Source organism: Apteryx rowi, unplaced genomic scaffold (assembly GCF_003343035.1).
Source record: "Apteryx rowi isolate R43461 unplaced genomic scaffold, aptRow1 scaffold_116, whole genome shotgun sequence".
In the NCBI taxonomy this organism is placed as follows: domain Eukaryota; kingdom Metazoa; phylum Chordata; class Aves; order Apterygiformes; family Apterygidae; genus Apteryx; species Apteryx rowi.
Window position 1 is genome coordinate 884591 of NW_020447375.1, and position 20343 is coordinate 904933.

The window sequence follows — 20343 nt, forward strand, 5'->3', positions numbered from 1 at the left end:
CTCTAAGGAGCTTTCAGTGTTGAGATGAAATTCGGCATATCATATGGCACAAGCTCCAAGGGTTAAGTGATTTCTTTACACTCCCACGGGGACACCCAAATGGGGATTTCCGAACTGAGACCAGAAGAGGAGCAAACATGTTTACTGTGATTGCGCAGCCATTTTATCGCTCTTCTGCAACATATGATAGGGAAAAGCTTTGGAAGTTCAACCATGGGCAAAGGATCATTGGGTATGAAGGCATTTTTCTTAGTCTCTTAGCTCAGGATTGTAATATTTGTGTGCCTGTTGAGATGCGTTTTGGGGACAGAGAGGCAGGTATGTAATGCACTGATACTGTGTAATCTGTTGATTAACAAATCATCAAGTGAGTTGATAGAAGTTAGTGAAGCTTTGTTGTTACAGTGGAGAAAAAAATAATGGAAAAATAGAACGGAGTCGCACATCTGTGGCCATTCAAGTGGAGAAAGAGGGATGCAACCTTCAGAGAGCAGGAGCAGTGCAGCTGAGCCGATCCGACGTGCGTTGGCTCGCGAACGGCCGCAAAATTTCCCGAGAGTTTGCCCTTCGGCATGAGTGGCCGTTGCGTGTATCAACTGAAGTGCTGCCAGTCTGCCTTACCGCTGGCCAAAAAGTGGTCCTCCCGTCCCCAAACCGTTTTGTAGCTGGCGGGCATCACAGATTGCAGGATGTCCACATGGGCTGCTGTGCCTGGACCTGTGCTCGCTCTGCCATTAATCCAGAGCAGAGATTTGGCTCCAGTTTAAGGGCTAAGCAGATCTGTTAATGTGATGCCATGCCCCCAACAAGCGTTTGGTATTAGCCAAAGTGTAGCGTTGCACTAGCAAAATCTGGGCCAGGTCTTAACACAGATGGGAGCCAACGTTGGGGTTAGAGCCCTTAGTTGTATGTGGCTGTTCTTCAAATACAGAGGAAGCAACAAGTAAAGATCGCTTGACAGTCGCTGAGCAGAATTTCGTTTGATACCTTAAACTGTCTCCTCGGTGTGTCTTTTAGTTTCTGATTTTTTCGCTGCCCGTTGTATGCCTTTCCTGTTTATAATATTTTTGAGATTATGTTTTTTTAAAGCAATTGAATTTTCTGATCTTATATTGAATCTCTCCAGTTTATTTGATTATTTCTTCAATACAATCCAAACYGTTTGAAAATCCTCCATGTTTAATTCATTTTTAGCTGCGTTCTATTTCCAGCACAAAACATGCTGCGGAGGTTTACTGTACGTATGAAATTTTTGACTCTTGAGATGTAAGGAGGGAAAAAAACAACAACTGTATTGCAAATTCGAAGATTAAATCCTTCTTCTGTTTTCTTCTAACTCAATAGCAGGACCTAAAGGTTTACTGGGGAAAGAGAACGGTGCAGAATTGTACCAATTTTTAAAAAAAAAAATGAGAAAGGGGGAGGCTGGGAGAGGTGGTGTTTTCCCCAGCCTAGTGCCCCGGTGGATTCATGGAAGTTGCTACTCAAGGGAGGTCCCCRCTATTTTTTGCAGCCCACCAGAAAGTGGAAGGTGCCCATGGCCTGGCCATTGCTCCCAGACCCCATGGTGGTGCACGGGAGACTCTTCCACACAGATGCCCAGCCCTCATGTGGGCCATCAAAGGTGACGGCACTCCTCTACACAAGGACAATTGCGGGAGCYGTCCCAAGAGTCCCAATAAGAGCAGTTAGAAATAGGGAATTAAGACAGCCCACCATCTGGTAGCCATCAGAAGTTCACAAAGGATAAATGTCCTGAATTACAACCCCAAATCAATAACGCCTGTGACCGGCAAATGAGCGCTCTGCAGAGCGAATGACTTTTCTTAAAATAGGAAGGGACTGGCTGGCTGTGTATTTTTTGCCTCTGGCAAGTCTTGAAGTCAGCGCTGCTCTTCTGTCTCCAGCCAGGTATTAATTATTCAGAGCTGCTCTGTGGCTGTGCAGGTTACAACTTAGAGAGGAAACTTCTCCTCTTAGCCCCCTTCAGTGTGTTTGGTTCAAAGCACCGAATTAGGCTTGGTAATATGTTATGGATGCCTTGCTGATACATGTGCAGGTTAGGCTTAGGCTGCGTTTCTCCAGGAAGGTCTGAAATGTCTCTCTCCAGTACTCAGGCCAATTTATGGTATTATTTTCAGTTTTAGGCTCATCCAGTTGCTTTAATTTTGCACCGTGAAGAGRAACAAGAGGTTTGTAGACTCTGCTGCCTCTTTTTGTAGCTTATTTCCCTCCATAGGGTCTAACTAAGTGGATTTCTGGAAGGCTCTTCTCAATGACAATCTACTGATCAAAAGTCCTTGTGCTTTGACTCGTCCCTCTGGCTAGGGGCGAATCATCTAAGACGCACTGATCCAGAGTGAGWAGTTCAAGATTGCCCCTGAAGCCAGTTGTGCTGTGTTTCGTTGCGTGCGGCTCTCGGTTACTCTGCCAGACTCAGGGTCACCCCTCCAAACCCATGACTTAGGTCTATGCTGGGAAGGTTTTCCATTTTATTCTTTTGCTGCAGTTGGAAAACTGTTCTGATTCATCCCAAAGTAATTAACCACCAAATATATATATGTAATTTTTTTTTTTTAATGCTCACTTTGTGAATCACATAGACTTAGTCGTTTGGCAACATCTGTGTCAGGGAGGACTTCTTTTTTTTCAAATTCAGAGTTGCTCACCTACCTTGCCGATGCCTTTTCTTTGGTGGGTTTGAAAGATGTTGTCTGGGAGGAGGCAACATGCTTCCGATTCCTCTTATCTTAAAAACATTCCCAGCATGATTTTGTGCTTTTTTTTTTCTCTCGTATATAATTATGAAGACCGAAAACTGCTGTAATCTTTTTAACGTACTCATTTAGTGGCACCGTTTAAGAGAAAGTAGGCRGGAAGCAGCGTTAGAAGAGCGTAGCAGCAGTGAACATTGCACAGCAGATCCTGTGCTTTTGGAAATAGTACTGTCGGTGTCTTCATGAAAGAGATATTATTATGACAATTTGCTGCCAAGTGCAGGAGACATCTGTCAGAGACAAAACGCCTGGCTCGAATTGGTTTGGAAGATGCAAATATCTAATTTGGAGAAAGGCGACAAAGTGGACTGTGCATGCAAACACAACTTGTCACTTCTTTAAACTCTCATGTAACGTTGTCTGCAAAACACTAATCAATGTTTAAAGATCTCTTTTAAGGCACAGCTCAAGAAGCAGCCACAAGCATCTTTTTTCTTCTCGTTATGGCGCTTGCATCTTTTATGAGATAATGGTGTTCGTGATAGTTTGACTTTATTCCATTCCTGCTGTGATACATTTATTGTTCCAGTCAAAATTCGTAATAATAAGTAGTCAGGCTAGATGCATTTGCTTCAGGATTTTCCACAGAGCCAGAAGAATTAGGGGTTCATTTCCCACAGAATCCCTCAGAAAAAGTGTGGGAGGAAAAAAGCTTGATTAAAAAAAACCTCCTTGATGGTAAGCTGTCTTGAAGAGGGAATAACTACTAGGCATTGCAAGCCATGGAAAAATTAATTTTGACTAGATTGCAAATGCAGGATCGTAGAAATAAAACACACAGGGTGCAGTGGTGTGAGGCTTCTTGTGACAGGTATTGTCTTTTAATAGCCTGTAGAATARTTTTGGAGAAGACAGGGGAGCTGAGCGATACAGAAGCTTTCCTTTAGGTCTATAGTTACAATTTGATTTGCAAATATGAAGAAATAGCAACTGCTGCAGCAGGAAAAAAAACAACATAGTGTACTCGAAAGATAATACCAGGTATCATCTCTTCTGCAGCAAAGGCTTGTCTCTGTAGACCGCCACAAGAAGAGCACTGCTAGGCCTACGAGGCAATGCAAATCCTCTGCCGTGAACTGAGTAACCAAAAAATGTGCACGCTTAGAGTTGTTTGATATTTCCAAAGTTATCGTTCTTGAGCATTTACAGCTCTTTCCAAGCAACTGTCCTTCTCAAAATTATTAGAGAGTAGATACATATGCAATGGGTGAATGGGTTTCTCTGCCTGCTAACTTCTCTGCTTTTCTTTCATCTTGACAGCAACTTTTTCTTTTTTTTAATTGYGCAGTCTCCCCAGCGACTGCAAAATGAGATACAGTAGGAGGGCTGTCTTTGAGAATGGCCGCCCGTAAGGGAAAAATAGGGAGTGACAGATCTGGGGGAAAAAAGTGCTCCAGAATACCTGAGGAGCCTATTAAACACTCGCTGTCTGCAGACCAAAATAAAGTGTCAAACTGCATTAACTCACCTTGAGAAAAGTGGAGTCTGCTAGTATGTAGTGTCCATCCCGGTGCTTATTCGAAGGGAAATGACAAAGAAGGATTGGCKCAAATGGAAAAGGAACGATTGTTTCAGTTTGGGGACAGCATGTCATGGAAATTCAGATAAAAAGGAGGTCCTGCCTTCTTTCCCCCCTGAAGAGTCCTCTGGCACAGTCAGTGAGGTCCCGCATCTGCCGGGAGCTCCTCACAAATGGTCCATGTGCACATTTCCACTGAAACGGCTGCCGTTTTCCTGTTGTCAAGACCCTGGTTGTGTGTGGAAGATGAGAAAATGCTTATCCGTAGTCAATACACACCATGTAGTTAATAGATGGGCATCCCTCATGTGGATTCCCCACGTTGGCATCAGTGCTGGGTCCTCCTGCTGTCAGTGGACCACTTCATCCATCCATTGGTGTAGCTACTGTCCTCTCCTCACGGGAGGTGTAAGCTGTTTAGACCTAAAAGAGATGTGATCCTCCACACTTGCTTTTCTTCAGCCTCTTCATCGTTTGAAAAAGTCACTTCATCTACTTTCTGCATCTCTCTCACTTTCATATGTACAGCAGCCCTTAGGAGGTAAGGTCTATGTTATGGTTGACAGAGCTTTAAAACTGTAGATGCAACATATTCAGCCTCTCTGAGATGAGCAATTGCAAATGATTTTAATGCCTTGGTAGCTTTAGCCCAACAGACAGGTCATCTGCAGCAATTGTAGAGCAAATGTATTCTCGTTTCCAAAAAGTGGCATTATTTGAGCTGATTTCAAGGCCAGATGTAAGTGTAATTAATGTGAGTGTGAGAGAATGTCGCTCTCCATCTCTTTTCTTCTTTTTCTCTAATATTCTTTAAGCTAAGCAAAACGTCCAGGAAATTGCTTCAGGAAAACTAGCCTTGACTTATCAATTGCATTGGTAATAGAGTAGGTATCGAGCTTCTGGAGAACTGAATAAACCCTTTCTGACCTTATTTTCTGCCTCTTCTTTTTCATTCGGTGTGATAGGCACTACGTATGAAAAAAAAACAACTGTTTATCCTCCAAATAATACCTATTCATCTGACAGGAGAGAGAAATTGGTATTTCAGTGCAAAGCTTGCAACACAAAGCAACTGTATCGCTGAGCGTTTTTGCCTCTCTTGCACGGGGATTGCTATGCTGAGGAATCTAGCAACTGTATCAGCTTGAGGCCACCACCTGTAGTTGCTCCCTCCGTTCAAAGGAGACTATCTAACCGTCTTCTCCAAAATCTTACTTTTTCTCCCCAGCAAGCCAGCATACTCTCCAGCCGCTGCACAGCGTCAGCATTGTGGCAGCCGATTACCCACCCGGCATCTCCAAGTGCTTCTTTTCCAGGTGCACCAGGTCACCCCTGGCTTAGCTCCACGGTGGCCTYGAATAGCAGTTTTGCTCGTGATCTTTAATTCAGCATGTAGCTTTTTTTACCAAAGTGGAAATGCACTTTTAAGCGCTGGGCAATGCAAAACGTAGAGCCAAGCCCACCTTTCCACAGCTGCTCTCTCCCTCCTGAATTAGGTTAGGATTTATTCCATAATCAGCCCCTTTTGCTCTATATGGCCGTGTTGACGCGGGAGCTACGTAGCTTCTCTGCAAGCAGTGCCAATGCACTCAGGATTTTTTTATTTTATTTTTTTCCTCCTGAAACTATCTTCTGGAAGATCCCACTTAAACCAATGACAACCAGCTCTCAGGATAGAGGTAATTTCTCCTTTGTGCAGTGGGAGTATGTGCCGTTCTCCAGTACACTATGTTCCAGTTTAAGAAGGCAAAGAGAAGACAAGATAAAGGGTTTCACAGTAAATTATGCTTGTAAACTTTCAAGAGTTAGGCTCAAAACAATTCTCTCAGTTCCCTGGTTAAGGCTGTGATGCCGACGGAGCCAGCAGTTTCTGACGCAATTTGTTGACGAGTGGACAACTGCCAGTTCCAGAGCATCGCCAGCTTGAGCTGTTCAAAATATAGTTTTGTGTCCTAAATCAAGTGTCAGATCCTACTAGGTACAATTTAACTGTAGCTCTTTGAGAGCAGAGAGGCAGTGCTTTAGGGCCACCCCAAATGGGGTAAGGAGAGGTCAAAAGCATTTAACGTTTTTTGATCATCATTCCAATGTAGGGGTGCAAAAAAAAAAAAAAAAGTTTCAGGGAATGCAGACAGACTTAATTTCCTGCTATTTTGCTTTTTAAACTCTGCCTACCCGTCTGGCCTACAGCGGASAACACTGGCAACACTCGCATTTGTTATTGTGCCAAGCGGTAACAAAGGACGAAGGTTTTGTTTCGCGGTTAACCCATGAGGACTGTCCGCCGCTGTCTGCAGAGCTAAGTGACCACCCTTAATGAACATCCTTGAAAAGCTTAGGAAACACATCTTGAAACACACTTGGAAAGTCAACAGCTACTTTTGTGTTGGATGGAGTACAGGAGGTGTCCGGGACCCTCCATCCGTGCATCCGTTTCACTACCGATTCAATGACGCTACGTTCATGCATGTCAGAAGCTGGATACGTTCTCAGAGCGCTGGCATCCATGCCGCTGAGTATTTTTAGGGTCAAATCAAAGCCTTGGATTATTGAGGAGCCCTTGCTAGTTTAGGACAGGAATAGCCCCATGGGATGAATCAAAAGGTACGTGGTCACCTACGCATATCTGGCACTTTCATGCGGATGGTGATGGTAGCTAAGGATGGATGTTGCTTCTGCTCCAGTCCAGGAGCAGCTACAGGTGACAGGGGGACTGACATCTCTTGCTTCTTCTCACCTCCTTCAGAAGCATGGCTTTGCTTTTGCATTTGGGCTGCGATTCAACTCCAACATTTTTGCGCAGCTGGTTTTCCATATTTTGTCATCCCCTGTTTAACGTGTTGAGGACTACGTAAAAGTTCTAGCTTTCAAGTCAACAAGAAAAGCTGCTGTAAAAGACCTAAAGACAACAAGGAGTTCCCCGCAGTGCCCTCACAAGGAATAGGGACCGTTATTGAGTGCAAAATATTTTGTAGGTGAATAGTGTGGAATATAGCGGACAAAAGGTCGTCTCTTCTAGCCAGCTTGAGCAGCTCATAACCGGTACATCTAGTTCAGTTCTCCGTTCCAAGGTCAAAGAAAAGTCTAACCAGGCTTGGGACAGAGCGACTGGAGAAATTCAGATATCGCTGTTCATCCTGTTACCCGTGACAGCTGTGAAATCGCCGTTCAGGCTGCTTATTTCAATCGCTGTTTGCGATAAAGCCTGGCGGTGTTATGTTATAAAAATAAAAAAAGAAAAGAAGAAGAGAGAGAAAAAGAATTGGGTTTATTGGCATTCACTTTTAAAATTCAATTTCTTTATGCAGTTTTTAACAAGGAAACAACTAACCGGGCAGAAATYGCTACAGGAGAGCTGTGACATCTTGTCAGTGGCAGCATCTCAGATGATGACCTTTCAGTCTAAAGGTCTGCAGCTCCTCCTACTTGGGCTTCATGGACTTAGATGTCCCTCTGGACCTGAAATGTCTCCTCCTGTGCTACCAGCACCAGCTTTATTCCATAACTCAGAAATTAGGTTCCCTTGATCCTGCTTTTCAGGCAAGGGGATGGAATAAATAGTGTCTTGATGAGACTGAGCCGTATTTTCTGTGAGTTCTTCCATCATAAGTAAAGAATATCTCCAAACTCAAACGTCTGCTGTTCTGTTTTATATCATTTCTCAGACTTCAATTTCACAAAATTGTAGAAAATAGAGAATATATATATATTTTTTGTCTGTTACCGTGCTGTAAAACCTTGAAATTCAATTTCTTTCTTTCGGGTCTTCTGCCCTCCTGTTTGACTTTCTAGTGTGTATTTTCCCGTTTGCAGCAATTTGCTCCTCAGATCTCGATTTTCATATGAGTTCAGGTACCCACGTGAAAACAGTCTTCAAAATACTGATCTTTGTATGCAAATCTTTAAATAATACAGCCAGATCTGGGAAAAATAAGAATCTATTTTAAGACCCTATTTAGTGTTGTCATGGAGAGAATAAGGGTATATTTTTATTTAACTGGAGTATCAAGCCAGCCACCCCATATTATGCTGTACATGTGAACATTTTTGCTAGTCTTGTTCTTCTCTCAGGGTTATCATCAGCTCAGCCTGAATTTATGACACTTTTTAGCAGGTCAATAAATGTCTTCTCTTTGCTATTTCATAAGGGCATTTATGGCCCTTCATAAACGGCCATAAATCCGTGACATTAATTTTGTAATTCTGTGATGTTATCTGGATGGTGCTTGTTTTGTCAACAGGTTGATTTTCTGATTATCCTCTCTATTGCTATGTTAAAACTCTGAATATTTCTCTTTAGGAAAATTTCCTAATTTGTTTAATATCCGAACTTTTCAATAGTATGATTTTGTAATTCTTGCATGTAATACATATAAGATATAATACCAGTAATCCATACATGCAATAGCTCACCTGCTATTTGTGCTATAATAATAATTTCTAAGAAAAAAAGGATGTTAGGGAGAGCCTGAATGATCACATTTTTCTGCACATAGTTGGCCAGTTCTGTCTTAATTATTAATTGATACATTAAATGAAAGTCATATTTATTAAATAATGGAGGCTTCCAGTTTTTATAATTCTGCTGTATCATAGCATACACTAGTTTTATGTTAATAAAAACAAATCCTGTTTTAACTGTGCTCACAGATGTTCCATTAGCATCCCCGGGGATTTCTTTTTGCAGGGAAGCTTAGGCACAGGCACACCCCCGTTCTTTGCTATCACACCTTCTGCAAAGTCTCCAGACCTCCTTTGCTTTTACAGTTGGGTTTTTCTCCGGGTGCAGCAGCAGCTGCTGAATTGTGCCCGGCCACCCAGGAACCATCTATAGCTCATGAAGCATTGTTGGAGTGGCCACCTGGCAGGCAAAGCTCCAGGATCCGCTCGCGGATTTGGTTTGGGGTTTTTAGCTCTCCAAAACCTGAATAACTTTCCCTATTTGTGTGTTACAAAGCAAAATGTGAAACCTCATCTGAGAGGGAAAATCTGATTTATTTGGGGTTGCTTTTACCCCTCTTCAAGGCAGTCCCACCATCACCCCCCACTTTGTGCCTGATAATCAATGCTCTCGAAATTAGGACAACACATCTGAGGACCTAAATTTAAATCTGGAGGCGTAAGCTTATGTTTACACCATGTAATGGAGTGTGATAAAGCAACTGCTGAGCGAGCTACTCCTGGAATAGACTCAATAGAGCTGCATCAGCTCAGTGCTACGTTTGGGCTAATATCTAATGCAGATACATTGCTAATTGGCCTATTGATAATAGGCATTTTTAATTAAAGCAGGTTCAGCACTGCTTTCCTGCCTTTGGAAAGTACATTGTGTCTATGTTGGTTCATTCAGCATCAGACCGAACCTTGAGTATATTGAAGGAAGTCAAGCTTTTATGGAAAATAGAGAATAAGAAACCAAGTACGGGAGGTTCGCTAGTAGCTTAGAGGTCAGGGTGCTTATGTGAGATTTGAAGAGTCAAATTCAAAGCCCCATCCCTCCTGGCTCAAACTGAATTAAATCTCTGTCTGGTGTTTCCTGGATGAGCGTTGCTGCATCTCTCTTGCGTCTTGACCAGAAAGTCTAGCCTGGCCTGGGAAATCTTTGCCAAGGAAAGTCTATGAAAAAAAAAAAGTGAAAAAGTTGTCTTTCTGGCAAAAGAAAACAAGCCTTGGATGTAAAGCTCCCGATGGACTCTTCAATAATTCTAGCAATAGTTCAGCACTGTTTTCTTGATGCCCCCGTACCCTCTGCGGCTTTGTGTTCTGCATTTGCTATGTCTGCGTGTAGTTTCAAGCAGGTTTTTTATCTATTGCTTATTAGATCCGATCTCCTTTTTTTTTGTTTGTTTTTCTGCTGCGATGGAACTGGCGCAGGGAAGTTTTGCACAATCCCATATGTGCCTGAACACGTTTGCAGCGCAGATGAATCCTAGTAAATCCTAAATTGATTCTTAGTTGCTTCCCAGCTTGAGGAAGGGTTCTCCAGGTGTTTATTGCAAGTGGTCTCCCACCATAACAAGTGAACACTTAAAAATATATCTTGGGTGGCACAAGAAGACAAGATTTCCATTATAGATGCTGCTTTTACGGTAGAAACTTAACAAGTCCTTAGCAACAAGGGCAATACGTGCATGAAATATATATGAAATAAGTACAGCTGGCTTTGTGAAATATATAGAGATACTCAGTAATCGAGGGTTCTCTTGTATTGCAGTGTTCCCACATTCCAGAGCCTTCCCGAGGAGATACTTAGTAAGCTTGCAGATGTCCTTGAAGAGGTAAGTGCTTTTAATTTTGACGTCTAATGAGTTCATAGTCTGGAAGCCTTCTGGTAGCAATATCCAGGCTCCTCTCAGAAATAACCACTTCTCAACTTTGCTCCCAATTACAGCTGACTGTTCTCGCACGTAGAGACAATGAGTGGAGAGATGTGAAAAATGACTCCRTTTGGCTGGGGGCTTACGTGTTTTTAATTGGATTTTGTTCCAGTTGGGAACTGGAACGATAGTTTCCTGCATTTTGCAGAAGGGAGACATTCTACCATGGTCCCCGCACTGGGGACCTGGCCTGAGGTCTTCTGCTGAGGAGCCTGATGGGCGGGCAGCTATGGAGGAGGCATATTTTGGTCTGGACGCATGTGGGAAACGATAGCTGTGTTGGGTTTTGTTATTTTAATGCTTTGACCAGCCCTAACGATGGGTTTCTGAGCTGTGTGTTGGGGAGAGGAGGACRTGGAAATATGGTCGCCTTTCAAATTTCGTGGGAAACTTATATTAGAGGGCAATATCACACTTGAAGGTGTGGGAATGGCTTTAAGGTAAGGGAACGGCTGCTCCCGTAAGAATTACAGCAGAGAAGGGCAAATGTAGCGTACGTCGAGATATTTGAAAGTCCTTATGGAGTTGTGCCATGTCTACCTGGTTATAAGCTATTATCTCATTAGTGTCAGGCTTCCAATAAGTCTTTATTAAAAAAAAGACTTGCGCTCTGAGTGAATGTGGAAAATGGATGTAAAATGACTGAATTATCTGGCAGGCAATTTGTCCGCGTAGTTCGGAATTTATTCTCGCAGCGCTCCGTTCTGTACCTGAAGAATTGCATATTAGCAAATACTGCAGACACTGCTAATAAAACCTTTCAAAGTATAACCCGTTATGATTTAACTGCATGAAATCTCTGTGTACAACAGTGTTTTATTGCCTCTCTTGTTACAGCAGGGTTTTTTCGCATATGCCTTGCCATCATGAGCTGCTCCTAATAACTATGTTTATAGAAAAATGTTAGTGTATAGTAGTAGCTACCACTTCTCTCATTGATTTTTAAGAAATGAAGCTGCTGGCATTTTTTTAAGTTGATTTTCAGGTCTGTCTTTTTTTTTTTTTTGCCTTTTTATTTAAAGTACAGATAAAATGTAATCTGAACAAATCCCACATTTGTCATACAGAGTAGCTTCATAGATAAGCTTTCTTTCCTTTACTGCAACAGAAATGTTCACGTCTAGAGAAAAAAGCCTGTGTGAACTCAATATGCTACGAATTAAATCTGCGTATCGCAAAAACACACACCTCACCAGAAACAAATAGCTTAATTAGCTTGGATCACAGAAACAACTTTAATCTCCTTATCAAGAGTCAGGTAAAATGTATAAAGTCAATAAAACTTTTCCGGGCACCCTGAAAGTTTCAAGGGGGGAAAAAACAATTAAGAACATAGTTAAGTGCCTCGTTTCTACATCTATTTAAAAATAAGCCCTTGCCTTAAGACTGCTCTTGTTGATCTTAAACTAGCAAGATAATCCTCCCTGATTTTATCTTTACCTTGTGGTTTCTAAGAGAACTAGTACCAAGAAGCAGCTAAAGTGCAGAAATTAAGATGACTCCTCACTTGAAAATTAGGAGAAGCCCAAACTGCGTAACGATGACGTTGTATTACTGCTCTGCTAAGAGACGCTAGCGTCTTTTATAGTGGTTTAATTTCTCACTCTTCACTGYATGAGGACAATTCTGTGAATTTAGATGAGATGCTACGTTGCAAGAGCAGCTTATCGTCCCTAGTCTGTTTGGGGGGACCCGCTAGATGAGTCTTCCAAAATCAATTGCGTCAAAATATATGCCAAAATATATATTATTCACTGAGTTGTAAAATKTGATACATTAAAACCCATAAGAACATAAACTATAAAATCCCCTTACCATATATTTTGTGTTTAACACTATCAAGCATATTGAAACTAAAGTGACAATAGCTTTATTTTGTCCTGGCTGTTACTGTAACAAGGATTGAATTAAAGTGATTGCCTGGGCACAATTTGAGGCAGGGAATAATCTCTTAATGTCAAGATTTAAAACAGGTTTTCTTCTGAAACAATTCTGTGAATAGTTGCTGTGCTACATTTTTTTTAAAGCAGTTTCTAAAGCCCGTTAACTAAAACCCAGAAGCAAGAAAGCTGTTTTAATTGGCCTTTTCCCAATGCAAATGTGGCGACGGTCTTAGGACGATTAGGCAATGTCTGAGGACGGTGGGAAAAAAGGGCCCAAGTTTGTTAACGTGATTTCATTTTAAGAACTGATGGAAATGCTAAATTAACTTATTTAGCCCAGGTGGATTGAATGAGGATTAACGAAACCCTGGGGGATTTCCTTTTCCCTTGCAGTGGCTTCTGGCTTGTGTAAGATCATTCCCATCTCCGAAATTGCTCATGGTTCATACACAGGTGAGAGTAGAAACAAGGCAGTTGGCTCTGGTTTTAGCAGACCCAAACCTGAACCACTGGTTTTGTGTGTTTTTGCAAAGTCTTTTGAGATAAATCAAGATTTGCAGGTGCTTGGTCTGTGATTTACCCCATTTCCCCAACTGATCGCAAGAAGCCCCTGGCACAGCCCTTTTTGCAGTGCCCAAAGACCTGTTCTCTGTGTTGTTACATTAGATTATTTTCATTATGTTAATATTTTTTAGCATTACATAGATATTTGTTAATATCTAATGTATAACTGACTCTGTACTAACATTTCTCAATATGTTTGGTAACCGCTGCAATTACTTTCGGCGCCTTTGAAAGCTGAGCAGCCGTTTTAGTTCAGAGTTTGATTTAGTTTGGTTTTAATGCCATCTCTGTTGGAACAGCTCTTCCTGGCCGGAGATTTTTATTGCGTTGTTTATTCTCGTGCTCGCCAAACATAATGCGCAAATCAACAAGTAATATGCTTCTGCAGCTCAAGACTTAATTCTTATTTTATTTGGGTTTTGTGAGGTTGGTGTCCTAAGGATATGAGGCTTGTGCAACCGCTCTGGCTGCCCCCCAAATTTTTTTTAATTGCTTGCCCAAAGCACATTTGACACACTGGAGAAAATGTCCGTGGTGCATCGTAAACTCATCAAAATTTCTGGTTAGGGGGAGAATTAAATTGGTGGCCCCAGCATGGAGGAGGCTGCAGCAGGTGCCCATCACTTACCTGGCTTTTTGGCTCCTGGCCGGCCAATGCACGTGAACCAGTGGGGGAGGGAGACGCAGGGAGAAACGAACTCCTGTAGCCATTCAGGCTGATGGGCAAGCAAGGGTTAACACGATCATGATGCTCAAGGGATGAAGGACCCGTATTCCTCTGCGCCTGGAACAGTTTGTTTCATCGGGTGGTGCATCTCATCTAGCTTTTGCCGCATATCTGGGGCTTGAGAAGCAACACGTATCACCGTAGCCTGGCAGACTTTTTAAAAAATCTTTGTAAAACTGCATGAAGCCTGTCGTGCACGCCATCATGCTAATCTGTGCCCAGCACGTGTCCGCRAGGTTGCAAAAGTCTACCCTGAGCCTGAGCGATGGCCAATGGTTGCCTAGAAATATGGTGGGATCTTCAGTCTGGTGCAGCAGTAACCAGTGAAAGCAGCCACCAGCCAAAAGCAATAGTTTCCTTCTTACATTCGTAGCGTTATCCCCAACATAATATATAAATATATATGTATAGTTATATATATGTTCCATATAATGTATAATCCCTAGTTTTTCGTTCTCGGTGCCTGCTTTTGCATGGTTTTCTTCCCTTGAAAAAGTCCTTGCTGACCTCCCTCCGACACTTCAAATGTAGGACTGCTCCTTCCTAAAAAAAATCTGCAGCTCGGTTATTTTTGTCTCCGGTGTAGAAGCGCCGGATCGGTAGCGAAATAGTTCTGCTGTGCCATGTTTTCGTAAAGAAATTTGGCACGTTTGCGTTTAAAAATTGCGGGATTAATGTCGTTAGCAAGGAGAACGGTTAACGGGATGCGTCCCCTACTGCTTAGCATCACCGCGCGCCTTGCCCCTGCCACGAGGGCTGTACGTCTCGGACGTCTAAATACCTCTAGCAGTGGTATAAATATCCTTGCTCTGGATGAACACAGATCTCCCTCGGAAAAACGCTCTTTCTTGCACGCTCTTTTTATTCATGGACTCTCTGAATAATTGCAGTTTCCTTGGATCGGAGAGGGGAATTTGTTTGAGAATTGAAAGATTTACCGTAGGTGATTAATAACCAAGATTAAAAGCCTTTTTTTAATTTTATTTTATAAAGCTGCAAAGCTTTATGAAAATGCAAAACCCTGACCTTTCTTTCCCCCTTTTTTGACGGCTTTGAAATAATTTATGGTTGCCTTTTCTGCATACAGAGTTTCCCGTTTTCTTAGAATTAAAAAAAAACAAAACAGTTGTGTAGTTTTTTTCCATCCTGCACCGCTAGTATGTTATATATCACTAAAATAAATGCATTTTCTGTAGTAAACAGTTCTTTTCTAAAAATATGCAGCCTTCGCCTTCTAGCGCTTTGTTATAGTGCAGACAGTTTGTAACAGATGGGAGTAAACTAATTTTTTTAGGAAACTGTAAAATGCATTCAAAGACCTGTAGAATGACGTGCTTAGGAGATTACTGCAACAGAGGTGCCGTGCAGGTACGTGGTAGTGAGTGTCAACATTTTGGGTCCCATCCTGTTCCCCAGCCCTCAGGCTGAAGGCCCCAAGGAGATGCCGAGATCCTGATCTGCTCTAGGAAGAACAGAGATTTTTGCCTGGCATGCAAAGAGGTGGAAAAGGTGATTTCTCTTCGCTCATGTGCCTGTATTTAGTTACTGGCTGTATGACACCCGAAGGTRATGGATAAAACTCTGTAAAGATGAGGACGCTCTGGCTAGTACCTGCTTTTCTTTATTTTCTTTGGGGCAAAAAATAATTTTCTTGGCTTCATGTCCATCCTGAGGTTGATTCTTTCTCTTGGTTGTTTTTYCCCCCCCCTTTTCCCGTATATCCTCCATGTCAGGCAAATGTAAAGCTTATATCCCTGAAAGATTTATGTCTAAAATCAGTAGTTTGGGTAACACAACTTATAATTAAGTTTGCTTGACCTTCTCGCTTTTGAAACTGCTTCCAGTTGCTAATGATTTTGGCGAGTTATCCATTTGATCTGAAATTATTCAGTGGGCCAGTGGCCCAGAGGGGATTTTATTTACTTTTTTTTTCCAACCGGAACTGCTAATCCTGTTTCAAAGAACGAGATTGTTTTGCCCATATGTCAGGGATGGACTTCTGTTATTCCCCGAATATATGTCCCGGTTTGCTTGAGTTACATATGGCTTTCAAAAACCTTATCGGACCTAACTGCAGACCTACCTAGCAGAGATTTGTTATAGTTTCCATATATATATATGTGTGTGTGTGTGTGTGTGCGCATGTATATGTATATGTATGTATGTATGTAACATATATAAATACATATATATTCATTAACAAATTCCAGGTTTTAATTGCTGTAACTGTAGAGCCTGGCACGTTCAGTTTGGCTTAGGAATGCATAAGGGCCCCAGGACTGCCATCCCCGTCGTGCTCCAAGTGGGCATTTGGGAACTTTTTGTCCCATAACAAGTTATTTTGGAACCGTCAGGCAAAAATGGTTAAAGAAAAACCTAAGTCAACTCCGTTACTGGTAGCTGACCTTCCTTTCCAGGTCCTGATGATGGACTGTGAGCTTAAAGTTGCCTTTCCTAGTTCAGCTTCAAAAGCTGGCTTGRTCAAACGTGCCGTGTTTTGGCAGTCCGTGTGCTAAGAAGCAAACCTTCCTCCTTTCTCCACCTTGCAATTAGTATGGAACAGAAATCCTTATGCTGCCGTTGTTTAATTAGCGTGGTCTAAATATAGTCCTCCTTCCATGAAGAATTGCATGGCAAGAGCGATTAGAGCAGGGAAAATATATATATTGCTCTGTACTTGTCTCATGTTAGATTTTCACATGAGGTTCATGGAAATGAGATTTGTTTATCCAGGTATTCTGGGAGAAAAGTGTCTGAGGGTCTACTGGAAAAAAAAAATCATTGCACAAAAAAATGCAGTTGGAAAAAACAATGTGCAGGAGTACAAGAAAGTGCTCCGTTACAGTGTCGAGATGAATTGAGCAGAAGAGTGTCCTTGTCTTACGCGTATGACAGACCTTTTCTGGCCATTAAACATATGGAGTATGGCTTCTATGGATGATAATCTAATTGGAAAACGGAGCCCCTGATCAACTTTCAGTTTTTATCCAAGTATAAAATGCAGCTAAGTGTGTGTGCTTGAAAGTAATTTTAAAGGATGTTAGGGAAAAATTGCTGTAACACTTGCATTGGGATAAAAGGCATCATTTTGATAGTTTGGGTTTTTTTTTAATCTTTCTCCTCATTTTCTTTAGTCTGTTGTGTGCACTGACCTTTTAAAGGCAATTACAAATAAGCCTGTGCTTAGGTATCACAGCAGAAGAATGGGCTCATATAGATATTCCCTGGTCCACGCAGATAGTTGTCAGGAATCCAATCATCTATATCCATCTTATAATTAACATTCTGTGATTTCCTTATGCTCCTACAACAGCAGAAACCAAGAAATGTTTGTGGGTTGAGGAGGAGACTTGGGAGCATCCATCGAGATTGCTAAAGAGCCAGAACCTCCTTGATGCACAAGCAGCTGGATGCTGAGAGAGCATTTGGGAGAAGTTTCCTATATATTTGCCCTGCTTTTGCTCTTCCCAGCACGTCCACTCGTGGCAGATGTTGGAGAGGACACGGAGCTGGGCAAACCCTTGGCCTGATGCAGAGTGGCCCGTTCTTAGGTCTRCCATACAGCGTTCATTGATATATGGAGTAACGTTTCTGAAGGTTTGGGRATGGGACGCTGTAATTTAACAATAATGGAACTTTACAGCATCGCTATTACCCAAGTTAAGCCTAATTTAARCAACGTTATGGCTATGCCAAGTCCTTCCTAGGAGTAACGTGCAAGTGCTTAAAAATTAATGCCCGATGAAGTAGTTTGCGAGCGAAATCAAAATTTCGCCAGGCGAATGGCTCAGACCCGCTCTAACTAGAGCATCATCTCRTATTTGAATTTGCGGCTCCGTTCCGTCCTCTGAAAGGATGCGCGGGACAAGTTGTCTGCCACATAGAAAACGAGCAGAAGAGCTGCCTACGTCACTTGACGCTGCCACCCAGCTGAAAAAAAAATGCCTGTGATTATTCCCATGGTTTCCATAGCCACTGCACCCCAGCGGAAAAGAAAAGCAGAGGAGCGCGGTGAGCCCGGGTGGCTGCCGGGCACTCCTGTCCTCCGCTCYGTTGGGAGTTGGTCCCCGCGATGCACCCCGCTGCGCCGGCTCCCTGCGACCRGAAAGCGAGCAAATAAAATCTCGCGTGAATAAGCAGGTGAATACGGCGAAAAGTTCATCCGATGCACGTGCTTGAGAAAAGAAAGGGTGCTGCTGTTTGGAGTGAAGGTGCTGCAAAGTCAAGCTGTAGCTGATTCCCTGACTGTCTACCCCCGCTTTCACCGGGGCTGGTGGGTGGGTGATTCATCCTTACAATCCTCACATCCCTTTACAATYGGGGAACTACGCTATCTTTTCGACTTACTTGATGAACTGAGTTTTCAGATCTCTCAAGAACCAGACTGCGTTGAGTTTGAAACTCCCAGTTGCTTCAGAGGACTCTTTTCAGGAGGCTTTTCATGCAGGGCTGGTTTCCTCCAGAGACGGCAGGAATTTATTATTATTTAATTAACCATCAGAAGTTCTGCTGCCCTTTTCACCGGGCTTATTTTGTAAACCGCAAACACAGGTTCTGGTTTTCCAGTGCAAATTGGGAAATCCATTGAAGTCAGGGCAAAGTTTCTGAGGAACCCTGCTGCAGAATCGTGTCTCCTGTGGCCCCTGGGAGCGCGCACGTGAGCACGTGCATCTACGTATTTGCAAAGAGACTGTAAATTGAGGCAAGAATCCCCAAAGCCATGCAGAAGGCTAGGAGTTTGGGYTTCTAAAGAGATGCTGCCGTCAGTGTTAATGCAACGCGGCAGCTTGCTGTGCTGTTCCGGAGCACGGTCCCGTAGTTTGTATAATTGTCTTTGCAGGGAGCCGACTATTTAAATGGATCAAGAACGACGCATAGCTTCACTATGGGGGCAGGTTTCCCACGTACAGAAGCTATAGACTGCTATTTTGCAGCAAATATTTGCATGCAATAGCATGCAAAGTTAAGGGCGCGATAGCCACTTTRTAGATGCCTTTGGAGACAACACCGGCACTTTGCAGCTCTCCCAAGGGTGCGGCTCCGTCGGAGGCACCCGGAGCCCAGCCGTAAAAATCTCGAAATATATCCTTGCCTTTGAATTCCCACAGAATTCGGCAAAGAAAACAGAGCTTTGGAAATCCCTTTGGAGAAATAGCATGCTCCGAAAAAACTGTTCCTCCAAAGGGAGCCTCCTGCTGTAAGCCTGAATTTTTGAGTGCGTTGTTCATATTGGGAAACTTTTCCGGACGCCGCAAGAAAGAGTTTTGTCTTTGCCTGTTTCTCAAGTGTCTTCTCAGTATTTTTCCACTTTCGGTAATAAGAGGTCGAGTGGACTTTAAATCCRTTCTGTGATAATTCCCTGATACGATGCTGATTTATAAAACCRCCGCTCTCGAGATCACCACGTTCAGGTTGTGCAGCTTTATGGGCGTACATGCTTGCTGTTTGACAGGCTTGGATTAAAACCGGCTGTGGCCTATCTAGAATATATTTTTGCGTTATCTGGAAACACATTCTTCAGCCTATCACAGCTATTAAAGAAACAAAAAATGTAAAATTGCTTTTTATGATTAATCTTAGATGATTTCCAGCGGGTCATAGATATGACAAAAGGATTTAAGTAAATCCGTAACTGAGCACTTGCACTTGCAGGTTTGCAGACTCTCCTTGGGAAATAAGCAAGGTGACTGCRAATTTTTCACCGACTATGGGACAAGGGGGAGGTCACAAAATGAAACTCATAAGATCCAAGTAAATGTCTCCTCCGTGAGCAGGCCATGCACATAATTTTCGCATATTTATTACCTTACTTTTTGCAGTTTTAAGCTGCGTGTGCACTCCGGCAAGCTTGTCTGCCAAGGACCCACAGCGGGTTTGTGTGAAGAGAGGAGGTACAATAAACATCGTCTGGTTGGTATCATGAAATAAGCCTTAAAAAAAGTACAGATTTCTTCTAGCTAGCTAGCATCATCATTATTTTATAAGTTACACCTTTCAGGGTTGTACCTTCAAAAGCAGACGGTGTCCTGAGATTTAGACCATGGCCATGCGTGCTCTGCATGAGCCAAAATGCTGTGTCCGCAGTCGTATTCTTGGTGGAAAACAGTTCTTTTAACAATAACAGTGCAGTAGTCGTGCTTGTTTTTCAACGTTTTSTTTGGTTTAGGCAGAACACATAGGGATTCTGGTTTCCTCTGTGTTTTATAGAGCCCTTGGGGCCAATGGGTTGGTGTTCTCCTTTCACTTCTCATGTTGACCATCTTGTTTCTGTTTTCTTACACTCCTGTAGTAGATGGGTTTTCTTCGCGGTTGCTAGAGAGGCGTTTGATAACGCCTATTCCACGCTGCTTAGAAAGAAAGGTGGATTAGTCCTAATGACCAGACAGGCAGCATTTGGTAGATCTGTTTCTCGAGGAAGAAGAAGCAGCAGAAAAGGAGAAGGGTTGTGACAAAGTAGAAGCGGTAGTACGTGGTAAAGAGAAAGTCAAGACCTTGC

The 20343-nt window shown here is 42.6% G+C and overlaps 1 protein-coding gene across 1 annotated transcript in view; it reads left to right on the top strand.

Moving 5' to 3' along the window:
* Nucleotides 1-20343, top strand: part of PRKG1 (protein kinase cGMP-dependent 1) — a 433746-nt gene that overhangs the window by 256654 nt on the left and 156749 nt on the right. Inside the window, 1 exon segment of the mRNA XM_026081056.1 lies at nucleotides 10511-10574. Within this exon segment, the coding sequence (XP_025936841.1) occupies nucleotides 10511-10574 (64 nt within the window).